This window comes from Corylus avellana, chromosome 1 (genome assembly GCF_965113065.1).
Source record: "Corylus avellana chromosome 1, dhCorAvel1.hap1.2, whole genome shotgun sequence".
Taxonomy (NCBI): Eukaryota; Viridiplantae; Streptophyta; class Magnoliopsida; order Fagales; family Betulaceae; genus Corylus; species Corylus avellana.
The window spans coordinates 41,546,284-41,557,932 of record NC_142490.1 but is presented as its reverse complement, the minus strand read 5'-3'; the positions used below and the strand labels follow the sequence as shown (position 1 = coordinate 41,557,932).

At 37.9% G+C, this 11,649-nt stretch overlaps 1 protein-coding gene and 1 pseudogene across 1 annotated transcript; one reads left to right on the top strand and one right to left on the bottom strand.

Moving 5' to 3' along the window:
- Positions 1-737: 737 nt before the first annotated feature.
- Positions 738-5,117, bottom strand: EMB3113 (Ribosomal protein S5 family protein). The gene is made up of 2 exons (XM_059584165.2): positions 4,322-5,117; positions 738-1,351 (listed from the first exon to the last, which is right to left on the bottom strand). Exons 1-2 carry the CDS (start codon positions 5,002-5,004, stop codon positions 1,102-1,104), a joined length of 933 nt encoding a protein of 310 aa, XP_059440148.1. The 5' UTR covers positions 5,005-5,117; the 3' UTR covers positions 738-1,101.
- Positions 5,118-10,328: 5,211 nt separating this feature from the next.
- LOC132169826 (antimicrobial ginkbilobin-2-like protein) lies at positions 10,329-11,160 on the top strand (annotated as a pseudogene).
- Positions 11,161-11,649: the final 489 nt, after the last annotated feature.

Sequence of the window (11,649 nt, the reverse complement as noted above, 5' to 3'; positions counted from 1 at the left end):
AAGTAGAGGTTAATTTATGATGATCAGACTTGCATCTGCTCTGTTCATGTGCATTGAATGCTGCTACACTTATATCAGCTTTGTTCAAGGTTTTGACAGGCTAAAGAGAGAGGGATTGGAATCCCTGAAATTAGGTTGTCTGAATTTTAGAGAGGGGGTTGGTGGGACTCACTGTCTTGAGCAGGTGGGCCCATACCCTAAGCTGCTTAGGGCAGGCGGGTTTCGCAACTCCTCTCTCTTAAGCTATTCAAATTTTATAAAATTCAGATAGAGTCTAATTTTATGGAATTCTATTTGAGAGAGTATTTGTTGATATTCAAGGCACCCGAGGAACTTCAATGGTCCCTTACATCTCTTCTTTGCATTGCTTACAATTTTCATTTTTTTATTTTGACTGCAAGTGTGCTTGCACTATAGAAATTCATCAACTTTCACATTGTTTTTTTTTTTTAAAAAAAATTGAATAAAGAAAAGGGTTGCAGATGAGGATCCTTTCCGCTCCTAATCCAAAAGGAAGGAGCGAATGATCCTAAAAACGAAAATAGGGTAAGCTCTCCAATAACAAACTTTCACTTTGTATAAAAGTTTCACCTTCACTGGCATTGACAGAATGTGATGTTGAAGCATTGCAATGATTTTCCGTTTGGTTCTTACAAGAATCTGCCATTGCAATGTTAACATACAATGAATAGAATCACAAAACCATGCTCTTCAAATTCATCCTTAATCTTCATATGTCAAACAAATCAGCTCCGAGCTGAGGCTCTTCAATATTTTTTCTTCTCTTTTAAAACGCAAAAGAAGACAAAGCCTATTGATTCAACCATTAGACACTCTGACTTGGATCAAGCTGAATGGCAAACAAACTGTTTGGACTCTCGTAATCAAACCCAAGTAGGCAGGAGAAGGCTACACTGTCAGTTTTGTCGCATCCAATTTGGGATATGGAGAAAATTAAAAAAATCAAAATGATCATTTTGTTACAAAATTCAGGTCAAAGGTGAAGTAATTTTCTTCCTTCCCAATATTATAAGAAGAAGCCTGAATTACAAAGTCTGATGTATAAAAATCTACAGAAAAGAAAAGCTTCTGAAACTGCCATCACTTCCACAGCTCTTCCATTGGGATACCACGCTCACGAGCAACATCACTGAACTGCCTCATTTTCTGCACTGCAACAACTGTGGCTCTGGCATTGTTGAGGGCATTCTTGCTCCCAATTTGCTTTCCCAAAGCATTCTCAACACCTGCCATTTCTAGAACAATTCTCACAGCCCCTCCAGCAATCACTCCAGTACCAGGAGAAGCAGGTCTAAGCATCACTTTTGCTGCTCCATAATCTCCCTCAGACCTGCAAGCCATTTGCGCAACAATATAAGTAGTGGCAAGATTGATATGAGAATTCTCAGTCACTAACATAACAGTTTGTAAAGAATATGTGCTACGCAAAATATGTATTGTCCATCAAAACGTATGCAGTGATAGTCTGGATTGCTGAATGTCTAAAACATGAAAGGGTTTTTGTATAGAGTTGTATATTCCAAAACCAAGGGCTCCACTCATTTTATAAGATAACTGTTTAAATTTTCTATTTCTGGAGTTCAACCTCTGGAATTTTTTATTTCTACGTTTTCAATCTATGTTCTAAAAATAATAAATTGGAAGAGTAGCAAACACTTAGATATTCCCAAATTCCATTGCAGATATCCCCATGCATTCAAAGCTAAAAGGTGAGGAAAAGTTTATCATTTGCATTCCATTAATGATTACAAATAAATATGAGTAAAATTTTGTTTTTTTTTTTTTTTTTTTCTTAATCCCCGTGACTTCATTTATCTTGACAAGATCAAGCTGAGATAACAGGGACTTTTGGACTCGATCCATCTTCATTTAATTTACAACACAACATATAACCTATTATGCTATATCTAAAATACCATAAGAGTTCAGCTTTCCTACAAATATACGATTAATGCAACATACTCACACAGACAATTTTCTTTTTCTCTACGAACTCAGTAGACCGACAACACCGTCACTTGACCACCAAATCATAATTTTGAACTTTGTTAACTTCCATCAAATACTTTAAACAAAACCTAGTCATGTTTAGCCAAAGTTTTGGTTTTGCATTTCCAGAGATCCCTTCAATGTCCCTCAAATGTTTCCACTTCCGGGATAGCTAAATTGAACACCAAACAAGTTCACAAAAACAGCAAACATATACCTATGGTGTTAGTTGAAAATGCATCCTAATTGCTACTAAAGCCAACTGAATTCATTCATCATTGAAAAGCAGCACGTTAGTGCTGTCAGGCAGTTGATCTTATGGCCTTAGAACTTCAACAAATAACTGCATGAAACTTTGTTGTCTGCACACATGTTAGTGTGGAAAGGTTAAATCTCACAATGACAAGATGTCAGAGGTGTCAATAGTTAATATAATATAATTGAGCCCAAAACCCATGGCTTAAGCTTTTGAGTCAAGTTTTGTCCCCATATGTTATATTGTGGTCTTTTTGAAAGACTTTCCAAGGTATTGATCTCCCTAACAAGTAGTATCAGAGTCAATTAAGGTGTGTGGTATGGTAGATGACGGTGGTGCCTTTCGTAGTTGGAATGGGGATGGTGTGGTTGCATGGATAGTGGTCCCTTTTGCAATTGGAGCAGAGACGATGATGCATGACACTGATAAAGTCCACATAGCTATACAAGTGATCCTAAAGACAATGGTATTATGTGGTATGATGGATAGTCTCTTTCATGATTGGAGCTAGGACGATGCATATGTATGGATGATGGATCCTTCGCAATTGGGACAAGGACAAAAGTACATGTCACGGACAAAGCTCACATAACCCACACAAGACATCCTAGAGACGACCCATAAGATTGATAAAGCTTTTGCTCCAAGGAGAGCATAGTAATGTGGTAATGGACTCACATGTGAGGAGTAGATTCTTGAATACCCACGTGTAATTCTAGAAATGTTAAGTCCCCCATTGAAAATATGTTGCAAGTGTGTAGTTAATATAACATAATTGACCCAAACCCATAGACTTCAACTTTTGGATTAAGTAATGTTCCAATATAGTATGTTTTAGTCTCACTGAAAGACTCTGGTGTTAGTCTCCCTAAAAAACTTGGTAGCTATTGAAGAATTGCTCAGTTCAGCCTAAGATGGGGTCATCTATGATTAACAGACACCAATGCACAAGGTATCCACAAAGAAAAATCTTAAACATGCGCGTCTTTGAGACTTAAATGGAGGTAAGCTGTATCCTTGGCCATCTAAAAGCTATCATATGTCCAAGCTTCCACCTATATCAAGATTTTGAATTCATATTTGTTGTGGCATTTTGAAACTACCTAGGAATTAAAAAATTGAGTGAGCAGCCTGTCTAAGATGCAGAGACACAGAAGACCAACATCCATAACCAGTTTTGTCTATAAAACATAGGTTTTGATGCACTTCATGATAGCAACAACCTGAACCATATATGAAGCAGATAACACTGTGTACATGGGTTGCACCCCTCTGTGCGTTGTTTGAATATACATTATTTATCAAAAACAAAAAACAAAAAAATGAAGCAGATAACAATCCAGTCCCCTCACAGAGCAAATCCCATAAGTCATATGAACTATTAGTATAAAATAAGTTACACATCTTGTGTAGTATTGCATAAACTAATTTCTAACATAACATAGACAGCTTCCACTAGTTTGCAGTGCATACAAGACTACCTATTCAACTCAAGATTTAAAGTATTGTTGATATAAGTGCCATGCCATAAACTTTAGTACCCAAGCATTCATGCAAAACTCTTAGGAGCGTTGACCATGTGGCCTCAGAAACTGCCACCTAATTCATCAACCAAATTGAATCGAGCAGAACTTCAACAACTTGAATGCATGACAGTTGACATACACTCACTTCTCTCAAACTAAACTGGGGCCATTTACAATTAACAGAATCATCCTTCCAAGAGCAATTGTATTTTGTCCATGGCGTTATTATAACTATCAATTGGATAGATAAACCACAGGATAAATAAATACATTATTCCATAGGTTGGATTGAAAAACGGTATAGATAAGACGGCCATCTTTAGAGCTCCTAATAGTCCACGCTTTGGCAAATATCAAGAATTAGAGTTAAAATGGCTCAGATATTTATTACAGATGTAACACACAGTTTCACATTAACATGCTAACAACATCAACCAAAATTGCAAATCGACTCAATTTCAATTCAATTTTGCACACATTCATCACCACATCACCTAAAACAAAATGACAAAAGTTTAACCAGAAATACCTGTGCGGGAAAGTAAGGTACTTGGTCATCGGCACCGACACGATATTCCGCCTGGCATTCACGGCGGACTTCTGAACCGCCGTAACAACCTCTTTGGCCTTCCCAACCCCAACACCCACTTGGCCCTGCTTGTCACCCACCACCACAATGGCCCTGAAATGCAATTGCTTCCCTCCCTTAACCACCTTGGTCACCCTCCTCACCTGCACCACCCTCTCGTCGAGCCCATCTTTCACCTTCTCCTTCTTCGCTTTGGAACCAAACCCAGTTGTTTTCCTCACCTTAGAGTCCATCACGTATATGTCATTGCCCAAATAGCTCTCTCCGCTGTACGCAGCGCCGTAGAGCTCTTCGTATGCGGCGGCGATTTCTTCTTCGGTCTCCATGGGACCGTCGTCGAAGGAGGGTGGGGCGACAAAGCCTTCAGGGGCCTCTGGGGGGTTGAATACGGCGTCATTTTCTTCGTTGGGATCGAAGTTTTCGAAGAAGGTGGTGTCGATGTCGGATGTCTTGGCTATGAAGGTTGTGGAGCGATGTGAGGGGAAGGAGTGGAGAAGAGGGAGCTTTGTGGGGTTGGAGAAGAAGGGCTTTGTGGGTTTGGAGAAAGAGAGGCGATGGGTGGTTGTGGTGGTGTGGAGGGAGAGAGAGGAGAGGGAAGAGAGAGTTGCAGAGGCCGTGGCCATGCCGTCTGTGTTAGAGAGTGAGTGAGAGCAGAGCGAGAGAGAAGTGGGAGGCTTATCCCAAAGCCTGAAGATGGATCAGCAAGATTGTGATGATGTGGAACTGTTGAGCGTTCAGACTCGAGCTGAATGAATTTACGACAGGTTCTTAAAAACGGGGTGTCGTATACATTTGGAGCCCAAATAGAGAGTGAAATTTAAATTTCCGTTAAATAATTCTCACTTCAGAAAGAAAAAACTATATTAAAGAAACCAAACAAACTTGTAGATCTTCTCCAACACAAAACAAAAGTGAGAAAGCCATGGAAGAAGATATTCTTCGATAAAGTTTTCTTTTAAGCTTCCGTTTGTTGGTCGAAAAATATTTTCGGTAAAAAATATAACTTATAGTATAATTAAATTCATTTTTAAATTTTTTTTTTTTATAAGTTTAAGATTTTAGAATTAGTGATGATTACCATGGTATAGTATTAGAGCAAAAGTTCTGAATTTGAAAATTTTCTCCGTCATTCACCTTCCTTGAATAAGCAGGGTAGTACCCAAATAATTATGCTTTCTCGTTGTTTCCATATTCCTTACAAATATTGTGTACCTTGAATCTTGAGTAGTTCTAAACTTAGCGTTTGAGCTGAGTCTTGTTTGTTTTATAGTTATATGCATGCATCTCTTATGTCAGTAGAGGTAATATACACAATGCTTACTTTCTGTTTTTCATGTTTTGATTATGTAAATTCCTTCTTGCAATCTGATAACTATATATGTTTGTCTCTGACATTTCTCTGTGGCCTGCCATATATTTGTTCTTGGAATGTGCTACAAACTCTAAGAAATATCCTACAAAGAAAGAGGAAAAAATTAGAGCAATTTCTTGAAAACAATTTGACTTGCTACCTCTGAGATGTTTGTTTATTGGTCGATCTTCTACTAGAAATCACTCTAAAGCCTTTGTCCAAGCAAATTACCTACTTTTTTTTTGGATAAATTTTTTTACCTAGTAAATAGTCTAGCTATCAATAATAAAATTGAGTGGCCTGTGGAATTTTTCATTTCATTATGGTGTGGTCTTTTCTATCTTAAAAGATTTTGGCACAGAAAAAGGCACTATGGTGTGGTCTTGTCAACATGGATTAGGGTTGTTACCATCGATGATGAGAAGAATGAAGAAGTAGGAGAATTAAAGTAACATGCATAATTTATAAAGCAAATTAAGGAGAAACATTTGAAGTTTGCTGTGGTGTTCTCTTGGATTGTAACCTTTTTGATTGTTTGTAGCTCTTTAAAGAACAAAATATTCACCTTCCATGAAGTTGATTTCCTGTTTTATTCTCTTTTGTGTTAATGTCTTGTGTTTATGGTTTTTTTTTTCTTAGAACATTCCCATTGATTCTCTACACTTTTATCTAAACAACATCAATCAACTCAACATACCTTTGTGCACTGATTTGAAGTTGCATAACAGTGAATAAAATATACACGAACAACCCATAAACTTGAAACAAGACAACATTTTATAATAAATATCAAAGCTAACAACAATACTAAAAAATGTAAAGCTGTCGGCGCTACAAAAAATCCAGGATTGCTGCCACCAAGTTGTCGACCACATCTCAAATTGTTTATCCTCGGATCCATCTTGAAATTGATTGCTGTTTATCTCTTGAAGTTCAGCCTTCAATTTGTCAACAACATTGTTTCTATAGGCAGATACTAAACTCTGGTTAACCAGGATTTGATCCTTGTGCGTATCATCCAACGACATTAACAAACATAAAGTACGAGAATGAGGCACGATATATTGAACATATTGTGCACTTGAGTGTGGACAAAGAACCATTAATGATGCATGATATCAACGCCAAAGGGTATCCACAAATTCATATGAAGCCTTCCATTGTTGTAATGGGGAGCTTGTATTTATTTGACTGAAAGCAAAGTTTTCACAACAGAGAATAGCAGACCATATGTTTTAAAGAGTATACATTAATCATTCAGGAAAATGTAGTTGCCTTGCAATACTCATCAAATCAAATTAGTATTCCACTTGATTTTTATGCTTCTCTTTTGGTTTGCAGGAATTTTGTAATGCCTGCCACTCCAACAATAACCTTATGTACACAAAAAGAGATACTGTTAAAAGTTTGCAGAAGAAAGCCTGCCAATTTCTGGTTTCTAGCAACTTTTTACATTTTCATCTTATATTGAGCAGCATCACATTGTCGCTACTTTTAGGAATTGGATATTATGAAAATAGGGGAAGTACTGAAAACATTGACCAACAAGCCCTAATGTGCTATCTCATTTTTATCAAATTTGACGTCTAATCAAAGAGCTCAATTTGACAATTATGTCCACTATCCCCATCAACCATATCTAAGTATAAAAACATCTTCAAGAGTAAATTGATATGAAATACCAGGAAGGACATATAAAAAAATAAAAAAACTAAAATATAAGAAATACCAAACATATGGGACAATGAAAAAATAATTTTCCATGATATGTAAAAGAAATATCACCTTCAGAACCCTTACTGAAAATATTTGAGAAAGACATCATTTGAAAAGAATAACCAGAAAATATTGTCTCAGCACATGTATGCTGCTTGAAACGCACTTGGAACCTAATGACTCAAACTCAAACTCAAACTCTTCTAACCGAACATAAATAGAAAGATGACCATTGTCAACAACGGTCCTGCTCTTCAAATACATTCTCTCTTGACAGAAATTAGGGTCTCCATGTAAGTAATCAACTGTGACCATCTATAATGAATTTGGAGATCAGTCATTTGTTTGGTAGAGGGGTCATACAAGACCAACTGCCCATCATATTTTTCCAAGAACATGGTGCCATTCTTCCAAAATCCTAATTGCTTCAAAATATCTGTAAAGGGTCCAATAGTGAAAAGCTTACTCCAGGAGTCCTTAACACCAACTTCAAGCAACAACCATATATCAAAGCAAACAATATCCGTCCCTTCTTCAATACAAACAGCCATAGCAATCGATTCATTCAACACGAAAAAGTCCATAATAAAAATCAAAACATCATCTGGCAGCGGTGTTTTTAGGATTACCTCGTCGCTCATGTCAAATGACAAAACACCCTCCCAATCAGCCGCATATGCCCACCAACAAGCTATCCCATTGATGTATATCATCAGAGCATAATAACGATCAATTGTAACACACGATGGGGTATCAACTTTTCTCCAAGAATCGGCATTTAAGCTATATATCTCACTTTGGATTATCTTTCCACTTCGGATCGTGCACTGCACGAACCCATACCTAACCTCAGACCCACTACCCACAGTACGGTTACCTGCCTTGAACAACATATATGTTCATAAAGCTTCATCTATTAGTCCATTCATTAGAGCCAGTGCTCCAAAATTAGCTTCATCAGGTGAAGTGGTATTCCCTATAGTATTCCACGCGAGCAGCTCTGGCGATGTCTGTTCCACTCCGAAGAAATTAGTATCGGAGTACCTTAACATGTATTCATCGAACCCTATGGTGGCTGTTCTATTAGATGGACACCGACTTGTGATATCTTGAGTCGCATAACTGACACAACTTTGGCAGATACTGCTGTTAACGTCACATCGGCAGAGGAAGAGGCCGTAGATGCCATTAGAAGTATCGTTGTAGAAGCTGTTGTTTTGAGAAGCTTTAGAGGATAGAAAGAATCCAACATGACTGAGAGATTTGATTGGAAAGAGGTGCTGGGGGTTTCTTTAGATTGATCTAGACAATAGTGGTAATTATAGGTTGGCTGGGAATTAATGGAGCTCATAAGCCAACATCCTGCAAGTAATAGAAAAAAGAAGGCTTTCTGGAAGAAAAACATTATCCATCCCAGGCTTCAACAGAAACTGTGTCCATGAACATATTCCTAATTATGGCAGATAATCTATACAAGAAAATAATTTGCTCATGTGTCAGAAACCAAGTGAAATAATAATGTTATTGGAGGCAACCTTGGACCACTTGTTCAACTTAGGAAGATAACTTTTCTGTTTGTCTCACTCATAATGACATTATGGAAACATGTACAACGCCATTGGATTTGGAAATTCAGATGTTAAGAATGCGTCAGATGGTTGTGGCGGGCCGGCCGCTGATGTCAGCTAGTCAATTGTCACCGTGGAAACGGTCCAAACTATTCCCTTTATCTAAAGTTACATCGGCAAGTTTGGATTTTGGATTTCAAAGTATTGGATTTTGAATGTCTAGATTTCAAATCCATAAATTTTAAAATTCTTTATATATATGTTAAAAAAAACAAAAACAAAAACCAGAGTCTCTTACGCTTTTCCTCGGACATCTTCCGATTCTTCCGCGTAATTTCCCACAAGCCGATGACCCAAAAAAAAAAAAAAAAAAAAAAACGAAGAAACAAAAGAAGAAAAAGACAAGCCAATGAGAGGTAAATGGCCTTGCAACCACCGCTCAAGAACAGCCTCTAGTGTAAAATATGAAGATGAAGTCCTCCTTTGGGGACAGTAGTCATTTACCTTTTATGTGTGAATTTGTTTTCTATAATTTGGTTTATATGCTAATTTAATGTTGTTTCTCTTCGTATGCAATTATATTTACAGCAAAATCTATTTCAAGAATAGAAGTAGGATATGGTTATAGAAGCACTATAATTCCTACCCTGTAGTATTTGCAGGAAAATGATGCATCCCCTGATAGGAAGGAAATTCTGTAATCAAAATGGAAAATTCATTCTTTTGAGTGGATGGATGGAACACCATACTCCGGTTAATCTCTTGACTGGATAGAAGCACCTGTTGAATATTGATCAGATGCGAAAAATCCTACCCTGGCCGCAGTTGTTGAAGTTTGATCAGATACCTAAAGAAAATGGAGGTGGTAATGGACGATGAAGATTTATCGAGCTGCTTCCAAGCATGAGGACGACCATTGACATTGTAGGTCTTTCATTGGGATCTTCCTGAACACATAATAATGCGATATGGATCAATCTCAGAGCCTGACTTCGAGGACAAGTGTAGACTAAGGTCTGATCTATCAACTCCAGTCCTTTGTCTTCATTCCATAGTCGCCATGCCTGTTTTATATTGTTTTTAATTATATCAATGCAGTAAACAAAAACTTCATATCTGAACTAAAGATACAGATGAAAATAAAAAGAGATTTACATGTGGGAGAAGGCTTTCTGCATGCTCTGGATGATAGAAGCCCACATTCTTTTTCCCACTTATTATTCTAGCATTAAAACTTCAAAGCTGTAAACATCGGACTTTACTGAAAATAGCCCTTCCATTGCATACTCTGGCGCCATGTATCCACTATTGGAGAAAATATTATGATTTATGGCTTCAATCAGTTGAAGAAATGAAACCAGAACTGTTCCAGATGTGATATACTATCATTATGAGGAAAAGTGACATCCAAACAGGATTTGCGAAACAAAGAAGTTCAAAAGGAATGAACCATCCCAACACATGTACACAAGAGGAATGACTTACTATGTACCCCCGACTCTGTTAGTTTTGGCTTCTATTTGATTGCCGTCGAAAATCCTAGCAGTGCCAAAATCTGATATCTTTGGATTCATGTCATCATCTAACAATACATTGCTTACTTTCATATCTCTATGGATGATTTTGCTTACTCCAAAGCCAGCAAGGTGTATGGTCTCGTGAAATGTAGAGGCGACATATCTACCGGTAATTGTGCCAATTGCACAAAGGCCGCCATTGCAGAAGCCTTGAGCGAGTGTCCGATGAGCAAAGAGGTTTTGGTCTAGTTTACTTGGTGTTTTCTACGGTATTCGAACGAGAGTTTTTTTGGGATTATGGAACAGGGTTTAGTGGCCATCACCAATGACACTGATTTCAACGATCCTTATGCGATTTCAAAAGGGCTTTCCTTCATGGGTGGTCTTGCTTCCACGGCTCCTAATCAGCCTTGTATGTTCCAGAAAGCGGTGCTGGATGTCGGACAAAGTGGGAAGAGGTATGGCGTGGCTTAGTGCAGGCTAGACATCAGTAGGGGTGACTGTGGCATCTGCTTGGATGCCCAGTTGGCGTCGTTTCGAACAACAATTGGAAACAAAAGATGGTGGGAAACATACGGTCCCAGTTGTTTTATGTGGTACCATGACTACCAGTTTGATGCAGCCTGACTATGTGGAAGCGAATAAGACAATACAAGAAGAAAGATAAATAATTCTTAGATCTTGAATCTATCAAGGATCTGAGAATTCTTCTCAAAACAATAGAGTCTATCTAGGGTTTTAAGGGAAATATGAAGAAAACTTCTCTAAGTAATTTTTATTGAAGGAAAAACTGATGAAATAACATAAACTGTCTTTTCAAGAGGCTATAATTATGTATTTATAGCCCCAAAACCCCTAGTACTAATAAAGAACGAAATTAGGGCTTCCATAACCCTAATCCAAGTAAAACAAGTAAACTAAGTCGGTTTAAAACAAATAACAGTGAAAAAATAACATAGAAGGCCCGAGTGCGCTCGATCGCACTACCAAGGACTTGTGCGCTCGATCTTGCGTCTGATCGCAGGTGCAGTCGTAGTTCCAGGGACTTTTGCGCTCAATCGTGCGATCGATCGTCGAAACAGTGGCCATCGATCACAGTTCCAGGAACTCCATTCT

Coding starts and splice junctions, on each gene's coding strand:
- EMB3113 (XM_059584165.2), bottom strand. CDS start 5,004: ATGGCCACGGCCTCTGCAACTCTCTCTTCCCTCTCCTCTCTCTCCCTC. Junction 1,352..4,321: donor TACCTTACTTTCCCGCACAG/GTATTTCTGGTT, acceptor AATGGCTTGCAG/GTCTGAGGGAGATTATGGAG.